General features: G+C 54.0%; 1 protein-coding gene across 7 annotated transcripts in view; it reads left to right on the top strand.

The window, feature by feature from the left end:
* The window catches only part of MROH7 (maestro heat like repeat family member 7), a 58,999-nt gene extending 42,569 nt beyond the window's left edge, over positions 1–16,430 (top strand). For 5 of the 7 annotated variants that reach the window (XM_060624016.3, XM_060624021.3, XM_060624017.3 and 2 more), the window contains 9 exons: positions 2,320–2,457; positions 3,575–3,689; positions 7,060–7,200; positions 8,375–8,554; positions 9,147–9,302; positions 9,877–9,999; positions 13,331–13,433; positions 15,514–15,576; positions 16,111–16,430. In XM_060624016.3, coding sequence (XP_060479999.3) covers positions 2,320–2,457; positions 3,575–3,689; positions 7,060–7,200; positions 8,375–8,554; positions 9,147–9,302; positions 9,877–9,999; positions 13,331–13,433; positions 15,514–15,576; positions 16,111–16,355 — 1,264 coding nt within the window. In that variant the 3' untranslated portion in view covers positions 16,356–16,430. The remainder of the gene's footprint in view (positions 1–2,319; positions 2,458–3,574; positions 3,690–7,059; positions 7,201–8,374; positions 8,555–9,146; positions 9,303–9,876; positions 10,000–13,330; positions 13,434–15,513; positions 15,577–16,110) is intronic. The other 2 variants (XM_081796425.1, XM_060624019.3) reach the window with 2 other exon arrangements.
* The last annotated feature ends 713 nt before the right edge of the window (positions 16,431–17,143 follow it).

Below are 17,143 nucleotides of genomic sequence, written 5' to 3'. Positions count from 1 at the left end.
ATTATTTTTAACAGCTGCATAATATCCCCGTAAGTGCAGTTTCAAGGTGCCATAGTCTATTTAACCAGGATCCTCTCGATTTAGGTACTTGCAGCCCTTGGCACTTACAGACGGTGCTGCAGTGAGCTCGTGTGTATGTCTCTAGGCGTGACTGTACATGTGGGACGAATTCTTGAAAATAGAATGGGCGTGTCCAAGGGTCCCTGCATCGAAATCTCGAGCTGGAACAGGGACACACAGTGGAAAGTGCTGGTGAGCAGTGAGTGATGAAGGGGAACACGGCAGCACCCCCTGCAGCACCCAGTTTGCCGAAGCGCCCTCCCCCGAGGGCACGGAGTGCAGCCGTGTGTGAGAATGACCGTCCCACGCCTTTGCCGGCACCAGGGAACAGACACGTTTATCTCTGCGGATCTGAAAGTTGGAAAAAATGCTGTGATTTTCATTCGTGCCCCTGTTATTTTGAATGAGGTGGCAGGTGAAATGCCGTTTGTGTTTCCTGTTCTGTGAGCAGTGTTTGCCCCGTTTTACACCGGACTGCTGGGGATTTTTCCGGTGTGAGCGTTTTCTGTGCTAAGGACGTTGTTTGTCACTCGTGTTCCAGTTTGTCACTTAACCTGCAACATTTCATGGTCGTTTGCCATCCAGAAGGTTTACGTTTGTGTGTAGTTGAGTTTATCAGTCTTTTTATTTTTAATGTTCATTAAAAAAAAGTTTTGTTTTTTTTTTGAGAGAGAGAGAGGGTGCAAGAGAGCAAGGGGCAGAGAGAGAGAGAGAGAGAGAGAGAGAGAGAGAGGAAGGGGGCGGGGCGGGGGAGAGAGAGAGGGAGAGAGAGAATCCCAAGCAGGCTCCACGTTGTCACGTGGGGCTCGAGCTCATGAACCGTGAGATCATGACCTGAGTGGAAATCAAGAGTTGGACGCTTAACCTATTGAGCCACCCAAGTGCCCCTGTCAGTCTTTTCTTTTTTGGCTTCTGTTGTGTAATGCTCAGAGGGGTACACGTTGAGGGGCGGAGGGTGAGCCCTTGTGTGGTGGGGCTTGAAGTTAGAGCACCTTGGATTTGAGTGCTGGTTCCATCATTTAGGCTGTGTCCGCTGGGTAAACTGCTTTAGCCTCTTGGCGGCCTGGTGTTCTTGCCTACGAAATGGGGGCAGTCTTCCTGCCCCACAGGTGTGGTGGAAGGACAAACAGGACCGCATCCCAGCGCGACACCGCGTGCCAGGTCCGGGGCACCCATGCTGACTCCGCCGCACTCATGAGGCCGGTACCCCTGTCTCAGAAAGCCGGCGGGCTCCGGGGCAAACAGAAGCAGAGGAAAGCAGAGGAGGCGCTGGGTGGGGGAGGGAAGGGGAGCACGTGGCGGAGAAGTTCTCGACTGTCTAGCAATGAAGAGCGTGGCCTCCCTGAGCCAGGCTGCCCAGGGAGCGACCCCCGCCCCGCGTAATGAAGTCCACTTCTGCGCTCTGCGGCAGCCCCGCACTTGGACGCAGCTCCGCCTTGGGTCGTTGGCCACCCCCCACCCCCACCCCGCTGCAGGGTCAGGGCAACCCATGCTCCGCTTTGCTGGGAAAAGCTGAGAACCTTCCAGGGAGGTGACGCTCGCGGAGTGGGTGTTTGGGGGAGACAAAGGAGCCGCGCCACCGTCCCCAGACTTCCTCTTAGGGTCGCCTCCCCTTTTTTGCAAAGCAGCACAGACCTCACTTGGGGGCTCCTAGCGCTGTATCTTTGGGAGGGGGGTGGGGAGGAAGGAGGAAGGGTAGCGGCATTTTTGTTAAAATGTGGAGGCTGATGGAGGAAACGGTGGAAGCGTGGAGAGGCCGGACCAGGCCTGACGCGCCGCTGCGTCCGGGTCGGGGGGAGGGGTCCTTCAGTGCCTCCAGGTTGGCGAATCACTCCTTACATGCCCTGAGGGGGCGAAGGACTCGGGGCCAGCGCAGGTGACTGTACAAGTGAGCAGAGAGGACTGTCCTGCAGGGCGCTGCCCGGTCATGGGCGTGAAGGAGTGGGGACGAGTGAGGCAGGACCCTGGGGCTGGGCTGGGGAGGCCTGGCCCCCACCTCTCCCTCTAGGGAAGAGGCTCGGGAGAAACGGGAAGATAAAGCAACATTTCTGAAAGGAAGGGAATTCTGCTTCTGTTTACTCTCTTTCTCAAAGCTAACAATCATTTTTAAAAAGCCTCTTTGTCTGGAGACACCAATTATCGCTATCTAACAATCAGCATGGCCAAGAGATGTGAGTCTGGCCAGATGGGAGCTGCTGGGAGGGAGTCCTGGCCTGTGGGGGCAGGTGGCGGGAGATCTCAGCCCCCTTGTCTTGGCAGCTGGGTGGTCAAAGTGGTGAAAACCCTGCTGCTGAGGATGGGCTGCTCATATGAGGCCACCTTTCTGGAGGACCAGGGCGGCTGGGAGCTCATGGGGCAGGCCGAGAACCACCACCGCGGAGTGTCCCTGCTGGCAAGGTGAGGCTGGGGCTCCCTGGGGCAGGGGGTGCAGGGAGGCAGAGACCCCAGCATCTTCACACACACGTGGCTTCGCGTCTGTCTCTGGGCCAGACCCTTCCCTCGGTCCATCACCTGTTTTCTGAATGGCGGGGTATCGCCTCTCTTGGTGGGTGGATGCCACACACATGAATAATGGCACACGGTCCGTGGAGGCTGTGGCTATGACAGTGCCCGGCAGTTGTGGAGCACTTAGTATACTTACAAAGCACCTTTTCTCACGGTCTTGGGACTTCGGTGCCCACGCTAATACAGAAATGGTGGGGTGGTCTAGTATTTCAGTGTGGGGCCTTGGCGTCGGTCTGCCTGCGTCTGAGTCCCAGCTCATCCCCTCCCCGCTGTGTGTCTCAGGGCAAGTTCCTTCCCCTCTCTGTGTGTCATGTGCCCATCAGTAATGTGGAAATAGGAATAGGACCCATCTTCAGGGTTTGGGATGAGGGTTGAATAGAGTACTTGAACAGCCCCTGGTAATGGCAAGAGCTCAACACAGGTTAGCTTTCGCTATCATTATGCTGACCAGTGGGCAGGGATTATCAACGCACATTTTGCAGAGCAGGATGCCAGGGTGCAGAGAGGGACAGTTATGCACCAAAGGTCACACAGCTAGGAAGTGGCAACGCTGGGAGATGACCTCCTGATCCAGACCAGGCTCTTCCCTTGCAACCATACACAGCCTTGCATAAGGTTGGGAAGGCGTACCTCGATTTCGGTGACGTGGCTCCTACAGTCTGTTCTTTAACCCTGCGCCCTGAGTGCCCAGGAGGGTGCGGTCCCCGGGGGTCTCATGATACAATTGCATTTATTGAGCACCTCCTGTGCTCTAGGCATCATGCAAAGGGCTGTATGCTCTGTGCTCTTGGGCGAGCTTTCTCACTCTGAGCCTCGGTTTCCCCATCTGTAAAACAAAGCAGTTAAACCAGGTGGCCTCTGAGAGCCTGTCGGGGTGGGAAATCCTGGGAACACAGGCCCCCAGGTGCCCCTGACTTGCCCAGAGTTTAGAGTGCCAGGCCAGACCCCGCCCAGCAGGCCCCCGGGGCTGGAGAGCCTGAGAGGACTGCTCGCCCCTCCTCACCCCCAGGGCCATGGTGCATTACTCCTGCCAGGAGCTCTGCCGCATCCTCTACCTGCTCATCCCACTCCTGGAGAGAGGCGACGAGAAGCACAAGATCACTGCCACCGCCTTCTTCGTGGAGGTACCGAGGGGCAGCGGGCACCAGGCGAGGCTCCTCTGGGCCTCCCGGAGCACAGACCTCAGTTCACGTGACCAGTCATTTCTCCTGTGCAGACAGTACTTAACAACTGAGAGTTTCATGAGCATGATTGCTCTAGAATACAAAGGCCTCATAGGGTTTCCCTTTGGTCCTCCTCTTTCCACCCCCCACACCCCATTCTACTCTCTCCCAGACTCCCCTCATGCCCGGGCAACCCCAGCCTTTGCTGGGCAGTGCCACGTGCTGGGCACCAGACCTGCAAGGTTGGAGGTACAAATATGAAATTGACTCTGCCTAGCCCTCAAGGAATTTTCAATGCGGTAGGGAAGCCGGAGGACACCGTAATTATAACATGGGGTGCCATGGAGTGACCTGTGCTATGATGGTGGAAGTCCAGGCTGTGGCAGAAGAAAGGAGACTGGAGGTGGTGGTGGTTGTGGTGGGAGCATCAGGGAGGACTTCCTGGAGGAAGTAACATCTAAGCTGAGTTGAATGTGTGGAGGGTACCATGGGGTGCTGGGGGAGGTGAATCAGGAGGTTGGTTAGGGTCAGATCCAGAAGAGGACACCCACCAACAATTATAGCTAACATTTGCTTACTTATTTGAGGATAGATGGTTTTATTTCTTTTCTTTTTTTTAATAGGTAACATTTATTGAGCACTTACTATGTTCCAGGCACGTTCTTAGTGTTTTACACATATATTTGATCCTCATGATAATCCTGTGGTGCAGATGCTATTTCATCCCCCAGTTTAGAAGGGGAAACTGAGGCACAGATTTAAGTAAGTTTTCCGAGGCCACACAGCTCGTAAGTGGCAGATCCAGGATTCAAACCCAGACACAAACCCACTCTCTCCCTCCCTCCCTCTCTTTAGTTTAAAAAAAAATTGCGGTAAAATATACATAACATAAAAGTTACCCTTTTGGCCATGTTTAGGTGTAGATCCCAGGGGCATTAGGTGCAGTCACATTCTTGTGCAGCTGTCAGCACCGTCCACAGAACTCGTCGTCCTTCCTAAATGCAGCCTCTGTCCCAGACTGAAACTGTATTCATTAAACACTATGCTGCCGTTCTGCCTCCCCAGCCCCTGGCAACCAGCACTCTGCTCTGTGTCTATGAACTTGCCATTGTAGGTTTCACATAAGTGGAATCATACAATGTCCTTTTGTGTCTGGCTTTTTTCACTCAACCTTATGTCTTCAAGGTTCATCCATGTTGTTAAAGGGGCTCAGAATTTCATTCTTTTTTAAGGCTGAGTAATATTCCCTTGTGTGTATATACCACCCTTTGTCTATCCATTCATCTGTTGATGGGGCTCTAGGCTTACCCTTTCCTTAACATTCCCCTGGAGCACTGAGCAGTGGCTCTCCACCCTAGGGCAAGGGTCCTCAGCCTGGTCCAGGCCTTCTCCTCCTCCCCAGAAGACGTGGGCTGCTCTCGGCCAGAGCCGGGCCCACCATGTTCACTGTGGCACCTTGATGTAGCTCACGTGTCCCTCCCCGGCTTCCCCAGCCACCTCTGCTGTGACTGTCTATGTGCGTGCTTGTTTCTTCCAACGGCAGGTGAACTCAGGGGAGCCGTGTGACCCTGGCCAGTCCCGGAACCCCCCTGTGCCTCGGCTTCCTCGCTTATAGTATGGGGATAATAAATTGCCCACCTCATAAGGTTTTGCTGAGGATTAAATGAGTTCACGTGAAGCTCTGAGAATAGTGCTTGCACCTGGGAAGCACCGTCTGTGAGTCAGCTGTATTACTGCTGTTATTCTCATCATCACCATCATCCTCATCAATACACTTCCCTGCATCTCTAGCGTGTAGCCCGGAACCTGGTACAGAGCAGGTCTGAGCATCAGTTGGGTGGATGGGTGGAGGGGTGGGTGGAGCCTTTCCTGCCTCCTCCCCCTCTGATCCACGGCCCTGCCCCTCTCCCCAGCTCTCTCTTTTCATCATACAGACACAGGGCCTCAATAGTCACAGTGGAGGTAAGGCCAGGGAACGGATGGGAGAAGCGTTCGTGAGGCTGACCAGGCAGGGGGCTGCCGTGGGTGGGAGGGTGGTGGAGAGAAGAAGGAGATGAGGGTGATGCCCAGTTTAGGGTTGGAGAGTGGAGGGCGGTGGTGCTAACCCCTGCCATGGGAACATAGGGGAAGGGTAGTTCTAAGGAGGAAAGGAACCAAATTTCGTGTTGGACCTGAACTCATGCACCGAAAGTGTGCTCTAAGCACATACTCTACCCCAGAGCTTGTGTTAGGTAACAGGGACCCAAGGAGAGGCACTCAGTTTGTGTTCCCAAGGAAGCCCCAGAGGGCAGAGGGGTGGCAGGAGGCAGACGCATAAGTAGATAGGGGCACTGGGGTTTCCCTGTTCAGGGCTCCCAGAGAAGGGGGCAGCCCACCCAGACGAGGCCTGGGCACATTGTCAACCATGGCTTCGAGGGGGAGCCGAGTTTTAGACAGAGCCGTGCAAGGTGCTCGAGTGGAAGTGGATGCCCTTGCAGAAGGGCATCCTGCCAGCACAGAAAGGACAAAAAGCCTGGGTCCTTCCACAGACAGCGGGCAGCTTAGTTAGCAGCTGGTTGGCGGTCAGAGTGTGAGGATGGTCATGGTGTGAATGAGGCCCCAGGGGCAAGTAGGGCCCGATGGTGAAAGTCAGTGGGGGGCACGGGGGCTCTGAGCTGGAGAGTGACACATTCAGCCTCTGGCAAACTGTTTTCCAAGTCAGGAGCTCTGGACGGTGCCATAGACTAGAGACGGTGCCTTGAGTGTTATATGCCTAGGGCTGGCAGTTAAAATCCTGAGCTGAGGGGCTCACTGAGGACAGTGGGCAGAGGGAAGCCAGGCAGAGAGGACAGAGTCTGGCGTCACCAACACTGATGGCTGGGTGGGGACAGGAGCCAGTGGCTGGTACTAACTAGACCATCACTGTCCAATATGATAGCCACCAGCCACATTGGGGCCTAGTCAGCCCCTGAAATGTGTCTGAATTGAAATGTGTTGTGAGTTTGAAATTCACACCGCATCTCAGACTTGATTCAAAAAAGTCTTAGAGACTAAAATATGTCAATAATCTCTTTATTGATTACATGCTGAAATGATAAGACTTTGGATATATTGGGTCAAATAAGATGTATTACTAAAATTAACTTCATCGATTTCTCCTTTGCTCTTTTAATGCGGCTTCTAGAAAATTTAAATTTACACACGTGGCTTGCTTTGGACAGCGCTGACCAGATAGCAATCGTTCATGCCCCACACTTAGCCCCTGGTCATCCGGCATGCACTCCCCGTGCGTGGCGAGACGGATGGCTGCACTGGCCCTCGGCCCAGGGAGTAATTACTATCACCCCTGCAGCTTCTCCAGATGGAACAGGTGCGGCGGATCCCTGAGGAGTATTCTCTGGGGAGGATGGCTGAAGGCCTGAACCACCAGGACCCCATCATGAAGGTGCTGTCCATCCGAGGCCTGATCATCCTGGCCCGCAGGACTGAGAAGGTGAGCAGAGGACAGAGGAGAGCTCGGCCAGCCAGGTCCGAGCTCAAGGAAGGGTGGAGCTTGGCCATCACGGACTCTCAGATGCTGGAACCCATTTCTGCCCCTGCCTCAGTTGCCCCATCTGTAAAGTGGGTAGATAGCCTTTAAAGATTCCCCATACATTTTATTCTTTCTGAAATAGTTTCCTTTTTAAAAAATGTTCGTTTATTTATTTATTTTTGAGAGAGAGAGAGGGCACGTGAGTAGGTGGGGGGCAGAGAGGGAGAGAGGGAGAGAGAGAATCCCAAGCAGGCTCCTCGCTGTTAGCACGGAGCCCGATGGTGGGGCTCGATCCCATGAACTTAGAGACCATGACCTGAGCTGAAATCAAGAGTCAGATTCTGAATCGACTGAGCCACTCAGGCACCCCTGAAATCGTTTCTAATCCAGATTTTTCACAATGACCCTGAAGGCAGTGTGTATAGGAGGGGTTGGGGATGGCAGTAATCATTCCCATTTTACAAATTAGGAAACTGAGTCCCAGATTGTTGGTGCACCTTAGCATTTTTTAAAGAAATGTTGGTTCATTTTTGGCAGAGAGAGAGAGAAAGAGTGTGTTCACACATGAGCACAACTGCGGGAGGGGCAGAGAGAGAGAGAGAGAGAGAGGAAGAGAGGGAGACACAGAATCCAAAGCAGGCTCTGGGCTCCCAGCTGTCAGCACAGAGCCCGACACAGGGCTGGAACTCACGAACCAGAAGATCTTGACCTGAGCAGAACTCGGATGCTCAACCGACTGAGCCCCCCCCCCCCCCCCCCCCCCGGGCGCCCCCATCTTAGCATTTTAAAAAGTGCTTTGTTTTCCTCTGCCTGGTGCTGTTGCAGCTCAGGGTCTAGAGGGCCGAGGGGACAGGATGTAGACTGCAAGCTAACTAGCAACACAGGTCATCTACCTAGTGCCAACAAGGGGGTGGCCACAAAGGGCCTCAGGTCTCCAGGAAGGAGTGAGTGAGGACACAGAGGACGTTGGGGATGGGAAGAGCTTGAGTGAGGGCATTCCAGGCTGCTGGGATGGCATAACCAAAAACCTGGAGGGGTATCGTCTCCACCAAGTCGATCTCAGTGAATCAGAGGCTGGGGCTCTCACCTGTCAGCCCAGGTAGGAGCCCCCATCCCAGATGGTCCTGTCCCACAGACTGCCAAGGTCCAGGCCCTCCTGCCCTCTATGGTGAAGGGCCTGAAGAGTATGGACGGGCTGCTGGTGGTGGAGGCGGCCCACAACCTCAAGACCATCTTCAGGGGGCAGGACCGGAAGCTGATGGACAGCTCGGTCTATGTGGAGATGCTTCAGGTCCTGCTCCCACACTTCAGTGATGTAAGGGATCCCACGGGGGTGGAGGGTGAGAGGGTTTGAGGGGGGCTCTTTACTACTCTGGGGGATGCAGTAGCTGCCACGGCCTTCTGGGGGCAGGGCAGACAGGAGTCACCCCAGGGGGAGGGGCCCCTCGTTCCAACTGGCACACTGTTTGTGAGTGGTTTGCATGGAGAAAGTTCCTTCTCTAATTGGTTCCCACAGAGAGAGCTCTTTTGTAATGAAGCCTCCCCAGACATGTGCCTCGTTGCAATTGGCCCACCTGGCGGGGGTGCATTTTTTAATTGGTTCCAGCAGAGGGGGACGTTTTTTTCCACTTGGCACTAAGGCACCTTTTAGGTTAGTGGGGGGCCCTGGCTGGGGAGAGAGGGCAGAACTCTGGACCTAGGCTCCAGTGAGGGGGATGCTGGCCCCAGATCAGCCCCACCAGGTGGCCTCCGCTTTTCTCTGTCCATCTCCATGCTTCTTGTGCCTGGAGGGCCCCCCCCCCCCCCCAGAGTGAGTGGAAGGAAGGCTGATGCCTCCGCGTGGGGCTCAGAGGCCCAGGTAGCCTCTGGGAGGAGGGAGCACGCCTGAGCCTCCGGGTCTGCCCCAGTCACGAGAGGACGTGCGCTCCTCCTGCATCAGCCTGTACGGCAAGGTGGTTCAGAAGCTGCGGTCGCCTCGCACCCCAGCCGTAGAGGAGCAGCTGATGGGCACCTTGGTGCCCCTGCTGCTGACCATGCAAGACGGCAACACCAAGGTGAGCCAGGTGAGTGTGCGTAGGCCCCGGGCCCTGCGGCCGAGCCTCCCGTTAGGGAAACCAGGCCAGAGTCACTAACCACCTGTTGTGGACAAGCCTGTTTCCCAAAGGCACCGTGGTGGAAGTCCTCCTCAAAAGGAACAACTGCACTTGTGCATTTCAGAGTGGTTTTTTTAAATTTTTTTATTGATTAAAAGAATTTTTTTGAGTTGATTTATTTTAGAGAGAGAGAGAGAGAGACAGAGAGAGCATGAGTGGGGGAGGGGCAGAGAGAGAGGGAGACACAGCATCCGAGGCACCTTTTAGGTTAGTGGGGGGCCCTGGCTGGGGAGGGCTCTGGCTGGCTCCAGGCTCTGAGCTGTCAGCACAGATGCGGGGCTCAAACCCACAAACCACGAGGTCATGACCTGAGCCGAAGTCAGACGCTTAGCCGACGGAGCCACCCAGGCGCCTTCGTGCACTTGTGCATTTCAAACAGGATTTGATTTTCCAAAAGTCAGTTTCACAAAACTGTTTCTCTGGAGTATGTTCTGGCTGTCGTGGAGTTCCCCAGCGCTGGCATTGTCCTCCTCTTGGTCCCCAGAAATGTGTGAAGACCCTGTTCCGCTGTTCCTGCTTCATGGCCTGGGAACTGCCAAAAAGAGCTTATAGCCGGAAGTCCTGGGACAACCAGCAGCAGACAGTGGCCAAAATTTGCAAGTACCTTGTGAGTGCTTTCGAGACTAAGTGGTTCCTGATGAGTGTGCTGGAGGGGGGCAACTCTTCCCTTTTCTCTTCCTTCTGTTCGCCCAAGCATCCTGCCTGGCAATTCCACGACCGCCCACAAGTTGTCGGCTTCTGAACGTGCATCTGTATTTCTGGCTTCTCGCTTCTAGTGTCCTTCTCTGGTGGCTTACCAGACACCTCCCTGGTGAACCACACGCACTTCAAGCTCAGCAGGCCTCTCTGAGCTTATGGCCTTCCTTCCCATTTCAATTCTGTTCCGTCCCTCTAGATCCCCAAAGTAGACACCTAGAATTATCCTCGACTCCATATCCGTCACCTTCCACATTTGATCAATCTTTAATATCCTAAATATCTCTGCATCTGGTTTTTCCCTCCCCATCCCCACTGTCCTTGCCCTTAGTTCAAGACACAGATGTCTCCCAGCTGGGCTCTGGATCCAGCCATCGCCTGGCTCTTTCAGCCTTGAATCTCTCATCTCTTCTGATCCCATCCCCACTCGGGCCACCAGAGCGGTCTGGTTCAAACACGAGTCTGTCTGTATTATACCCCTGCTTTGAGCGCTTCAGCGGCAACCTTTTCTGCATCAGCAATTGCCAGGGTGTATTCTCTGTGACACATTCCCACGAGAAATGCCCCCGAGGGGAGAAAAGAGGTTCTAAGATGAGTAAGTTTGGGAAACACTACCTCGTCATCTTCCTCTTGGAGGGTTGTCGTGACATCAGGTCATTAAAGGCTCTGAGATGTTCGGTGCTGAGATTTTTCATGGTTGTTGAATCCGTGGATTCCCCAAGTTATTTATTTATTTATTTATTTATTTGTTTGTTTGTTTGTTTGTTTAAGGTTCTCTGCCCCACATGGAGCTTGAACTCACAACTCTGAGATCAAGAGTTGGCTGCTCTACTGACTGAGCCACCCAGGCACCCCTTTCCAAACTTATTTAACCGCAGAACCCCCTTTCTAGGTAACACCTGAGGGCATCCTGAAGTAGGAGCGGGCCACAAACACCCAGTAGAAGGGTAGAACGCGTCCTGCAGGATGCAGCCCTGTCCCTCCGCATAACATTTGGGAAGCTTTGCCATCTAGTCCCATCTGCCTCCCCTGTTGTCACAGGCCAGGCTCCCCAGGACGCAGACTCAGAGACAGAGATTAGCATGCAGGAGGTTTATTAGGGTGCACCCTTGGGTTCGACACCTGCGGAAGGGAGGGCAGGGGGCACGAGGAGAGGTCAAGCTGCAGCGTAGCTTTGGGGGAGATCTCAGCCAACACTGCAGTGAGATTCCCCAAACTGGGGCCAGGGCTCTACACCCCTGTGTCCGTTTGTTACTGGAAGCCAGCCACCCTGGGAAGGGACGTGACCTTGGGCCAGCAGTTCTCTTCCGAGGAGGCGTTGCTGGGGCAATAAATGCTTCACACCAATGTGGGCGGGGCAGGCCAGCACCCTCCACACCAATCTAGCAAAATGTGCAGAGTAACAGACTCCAGGATTACGAAAAGGGCTGGATACCACCCTTATCGGTAATGTTCAAAGCCTCCACGATGCAGTGCCTGATATTATTACCATCATTTCCCAGAGGGAAAAAGAGGTCTGGAGGAGGCGTTTGGCCAGGGTGCTGGTTCAGATACCTACAGCGACCAGAGAATGAGCATGCGCAGGAGTGGTGGGGGCTGGGGGCAACCCGGAGGGCCCGGGCCCTCTTGAAAGCACGAGTGGGTGCTCCACTTCACTGTGCAGGCCGTTCTTGCCAGGTCCTCCGGCTTCACGAGAAAAGCTAGAAGCCCAGATTTTTATAAGACATTAATTAGCCATCAATTTAGCTTGTTTAAAACACTGCTGGTCACTGTTCTGCCAATGACTGTGGTTTGTGGCTTATGACCTCTGTGTTAGACCCCTCTGGATTCTGTTTTGTTTTGTTCGTAGATTTTATTTATTTATTTATTTATTTATTTATTTAATGGCGGGGGGGGGGGTGGAGAGAGAGGGACAGAGAGAATCTTTAGCAGGCTCTGCGCTCAGTGCGGAGCCTAAAGCAGGGCTCGATCCCACGACCCTGGGATCGTGACCTGAGCTGAAATCAAGAGTCAGACGCTCAACCGACTGAGCCACCCAGGCTCCTCTAGATTCTGTTTTTGTTCTTTCAGCATCAACAGCGTTGCTCGTGTGAAGGTCAACTTCTAGCCTTAGCTTTGAGAAAGGACCAGTAACCCATTCATTCATTCATTCATTCATCCATTCATCCAATGCTTTCTGGGATCTATGCCACACCAACCTTTGTCCAGGGTGCTGAGGACCCTGAGCTGAGTGAGCTGGCCCCTTCTCTTGAGGGAACTCTGGACCCACTGGGGGAGACATAGATATAAATAATTACAGCACGCTGTCATAGGTTGCAGAAGCATGAAGAGTGGCGAGAGCAGCTCCGTCTGAGGGTTGTGGAAGGCTTCAGGGAGGAGGTGGCTCCTGAGATGACCCTCAAGGGATGAGAAAGATGCATGAGATGAAGAAGAGAGGGAAGGGCACTCCAATCAGGAGCAACTGCTAGTACCAGGCACAGATCCGGGGGTAGCGGGGCCACTGGCACTGAAGCAGAGTGTGTATAGCAAGGGGTGGGGGGCGGTGGTGGAAACTGAGGCAGAGGAGCATGATCATGAAGGCTTTGATGCCAGGCCCAGAGTAGACTGTCAACAGGAGAGTAATCATATTAGATTTTTCTTCATGTTTCTCAGCAGCCTCTTAGCAGGATGCCTGCCCCCCATGCCCCCTAGTTTCTACTTGATCGAACTCATCCTGAACACCACTCTCAGACTATTTTGCCCAAAACATTGCTTTGTCATTGCTCTATCAAGAATAGATGTTGGCTTCCTATTTTCTAATGCATGGGTAAGTCTTATTCCTGTCTGGCTTTAAGACCTTCCTAACTCTCCAGTTTATTCTTCACTGCTCTGTAACTTGAATCCTTCACGCTGATCAGACCTGTCTTTTTATCTATCATGTCCCTTGCATGCCATGTCCATTCTCACTAGGCTGGACTTTTATCTTTAGAACTTTCCTTCGAGCTGTAGCAGGGGGTGGACTGGAAGAGGATATACCCAAGGCAGGAAGACCATGGAAACGATCATTGCAATCTGTTAAGAACAGATGAGACCTGGTCTCTGGGGGTCTCAGGCAGAGGCGAGCATGGTGGCAGAGACATTTAGGAGGCAAGCTGCCAGGGCTTGGCTGCCTGATAGGGTCACCATCCCTAGCTTTGGGAGGACTGGATGGGTAATTAGTGCCTCTGAGGCCCCAGCACTCTTGGGCTTTCTCTTCGTCCCAGGTGACTACCCACCAAGACAGCGCCTTCACATTCCTCAGCCAGAGCCTGGAATATGCCAAGAATCCCCGGGCCTCCCTCCGGAAGTCCTCAGTCATGTTCATAGGTAACCTGGCAGGGCTAGACTTGCACCTGGGGCGCTGCCTGCCCTCTATTTTGCTTCCTCCCCTTGGAAGGAAGCCGCCAGCCCTCCTGGCACCTGGGAAATGCCTCTTCTTGTGTGCAAAACTTGGCCAGCAGATGGTCATGGTGCGAATTAGAAAGGTGTTTCTTCCTCTAGATCCCTGCTTGGGAAGTGGGCCACAGGGTGGATCCGGCCTGGAGTCCTTGTGCAGGTCACAACCTTGGCAACTGCACAGCGGAACTGCTGTTTCCCCACTCCCTTCCCTAGTACAGTACGGGTCCAGGCCCAGCAGGAGCCTACCATTGACTGTGGCAAGAGAGGCGAAGCTGTGCGGTAGAAAGTGTGAAGTAGAATCTCAGCTCCATGATCCCCTTTCTGTGTGACCCCAACTGAGTCATCTACTCCCACGGAGCCTCAGTTTCCTCACCTGTAAAATGGGGATTAACTCCTGTTTCACAGATTAGATGAGAATATTTTTTAATAATGTGAAGACTGGCTAGTCACGGTGCTCCCTCAACATCAGCTCACTCTACACTTCCCCGAAACAACTCGATTCCCCTCATTCAGAATCCCCTTCAGACCCTTCGGATGGCAGGTGGGAATGTCTCCTCCCAGCCACGCCCCTCCCCTCCCTCAAATATCCACACACTCCTTCACCAGGACCAAGAGACCCTGGTGCATAGGAGCTCCGACAGGATGATGTTCCCGCACTTTGCAACATTTTTTTAAGTTCTTTTCCCCAAGTCACTTGTGGTTTTCATCCGTCCAGTCGTCCATGCACCCATTCACTGGCTCATTTAGCAAATGTTGTATGATGCTCCCCTCTGCATCAGGTACCATCCATGCTTAGTCTAGAGAAACAGAGAACCCTTCTAGAGGCGATGTGGATGGCAGGGGTGGGGGTGTGCTGTGAACCTGCTCTGTGCAGGGACAGAGGAGCCAAGCCCAGGACTGGGGGCATCCCTCAGAACGTGGGGGCCTGCTCAGAGGCAGCTTCTCACACAGAGTGACATTATTTGCTAGATGCTGACTTCCCTAACTTTTGCTCCAAATTAACCACATCTAAAAGTGTTGGTGTTCAACAGCCTCAGGGGTGTTCTCTGTGCCAGGGATCTGTGCTGGGGAACCGAAGCAGGGTAGAGGGTGCATCTGCCACAGACGACCTCTGGCCTGGTACAGGGGTCCCTAACTTCTTGCGGGTTTGGGAAACCCTGAAAAAAGTTATGAACACTTGCCCCTAGAAAAATGCATACACACATACAATTGTGCGTGTGATTTAAGATCCTCAGAGACCGCCCTTCCCACTTCCCCACCCCGAGTGGATCTAAGCTTGAGACCCCTGGTCTGGTGGGCGATATTCATGAGTCACAAAATACATCACAGTGTGTACAGATGAGAGAAACTCAGATACTCTGGGAGCCCAGAGAGGCACGTAACCTAGCGTGGGCGCAGGGTCAGGAAGGATTTCCTGGAGAAGTAACCATGTTAAGCTGAATATTCAGGGATAAATAGGAATGAGCCAGGCAGAGAAATGTGGGGCGGGCCCAACAAGAGGTGACAGGTACAGCCTGACCCATTCGAGGACCTGCAGGTACTCTGGGGACCAGGCACGTAGGCTGGGAGCTGGGGAGGGCTGAACAACGTGGCCAAGGAGCGGGGTCTCATTCCCTCCAGGACCCCACACCTGCCTGAAAGGGGTGCAAGGCGCTCCGTGTCCTTTACATTATTACCGCTCAAGCACCCCGGGGAAGGGGCCAGCTGAGGCAGCAACCTCCCTGAGTCTCAGGTGAGGACACTAAGGGCCAAGGTGGGTAAGGGACCACCTAGGGCCACACTGTCAGCGTCAGCTCTAGCCCAGATCCTGTCCCTGTCCCGGTGCCATTCCTGCCCTCCGGACCTGCTGTCTCTCCCAGGACTCCTCTTGGGGAATCTGTTCCAGGGTCTCTGTTTATGTCCTCCTTTGTGGGACTCAAGGAGGGTGGGAGAACTTCAGGAGGTCTGGTCTGAGGGCGGGGGCCCTAGTCAGGAGTTGGATGCACTCACCTCTGGGCTTACACTCAAGGGTCCCTGGTCCCCTGCATGGAGAGCATGATGACAGAAGACTGGCTGAATGAAGTTAAAGTGGGTAAGTCCTGCCCTGTGTCTTTGAGATCTCAGGGGCCAGGGAGAGAATGAGTGGGCTCGAAGTGGGTGGCAGAAAACAGAAGGACTAGGTCCCAAAGCAGGGGGCATCAGCTCAGTCCAGCTGTACTAGTCTTCATCCCTGGCGAGCAGTGTTAAGTACCACGGGGTCACCAGGACACGGAACACACAGCCCCACCCTAGGGGAATTTACAGTCTAGGAACCCTGGCTAGAAAACAAGCCCCAAACCATTTAGTACAGAGCAAGTGGTCCAGGCTCTTCATGGGGGCAGGTTAATTTTGTAACTGGGGAAACTGATGAGGTTGGGGCAATCCAGGAAGGCTTCCTGAAGGAGGCAGATTTTAATTCAGGCTTCGAAAGGCAGGCACAGTTTGAAGGGCTGGGAGGAAGATGAAATGAAGGGATGTTAAACAAAATCCTAAGCCGAGACACGGGGGTGAGAAGGGAGGATCCGCTGTGAGACCTTTGTGGGGGACCTGGTCTTAACAAGCAGCCTTTCTCCTCCCCCTGACCCAGCTCTGGAAAACCTGAGACACGACCCAGAAGCATCAGTGTGCATCTACGCGGCCCAGGCCCAGGACCACATCCTAGCCAGCTGCTGCTGGAACTCCTGGCCGCTGCCACACGGGGACTCGTGGGTGTGCGACCCAGCCACCACGCACCGCTGGAGCCCTAGCTGCAAGAGCCTGCCCGCTTCTCACCAGCGGTGCTCCTGGATCGTGCAGGCACTGGGCTCCTGGAAGATGGCCTTGAAGCAGTGATGTGCCTGAGCCCCCAGCCCTCCCCAGAGGCGGCCACAGCCATGCCCACTATAAATGCCACGTGGCTTACCTCTCCCCCTGCATATTTCCTCATGGAAGACGCCCGTGCCCTGGGGCAGCCATTGCTCCATGTGGCACATCTGTGAGATGAGCGTGGCCTTCATTGCGGACTCAAGGCCATGGAAAAAGTCCACCTTGTGCCTCGATGTCCCCTCCCCCACAGAGAGGGTGGAAGAACAACAGGAGATGATGATTGGGGTGCCTTTAGGGGAAGGAAAAGGACAGACTCCCCTCCCCCATGACGTCATGCACTTCTGGAACTCTGACCTCTGAGTCCCACCCTCCGGTCCTTGCCCAGAGATCGGCTGGCTGTCTTTCATTTGGGTAGCATTTACTGAGCACCTAACTGGGGCCAGGCCTGCTCTGGGTGCTGGAGGAGAACAAGGGCCAGTCCCTGGCCTTAGTAACGCATAGTCTGATGCAGTGGTTCTCAAAAGGGGTGATTTTGACATGCAGGGAATATCTGACGATATCTGGAGACATTTTTGTTTGTTACAACTTGCGGAAGGGGATGCTATTGTCATCTAGCGATTAGAGCCCAGAGACGCTGCTAAACATCTTACAGTGCACAGCACGGCCCACCACAGTGAAGAACTATCCATCCCAAATGGTTAAAAGTGTTGAGGTTGAGAAACTTCGGTCTAACGGAAGTATCAGAGACATGTAAAGATATCCGTGCCCAGCAGGGCAGTGCTGTGATGAAGGGGCTCATGGGAGCTTGTGAAGTT

This window comes from Panthera onca, chromosome C1 (assembly GCF_046562875.1).
Source record: "Panthera onca isolate mPanOnc1 chromosome C1, mPanOnc1 haplotype 2, whole genome shotgun sequence".
NCBI classification, from domain to species: domain Eukaryota; kingdom Metazoa; phylum Chordata; class Mammalia; order Carnivora; family Felidae; genus Panthera; species Panthera onca.
Note: the sequence above shows the minus strand (reverse complement) of the source record. Positions and strands in the feature narration are given on the sequence as shown.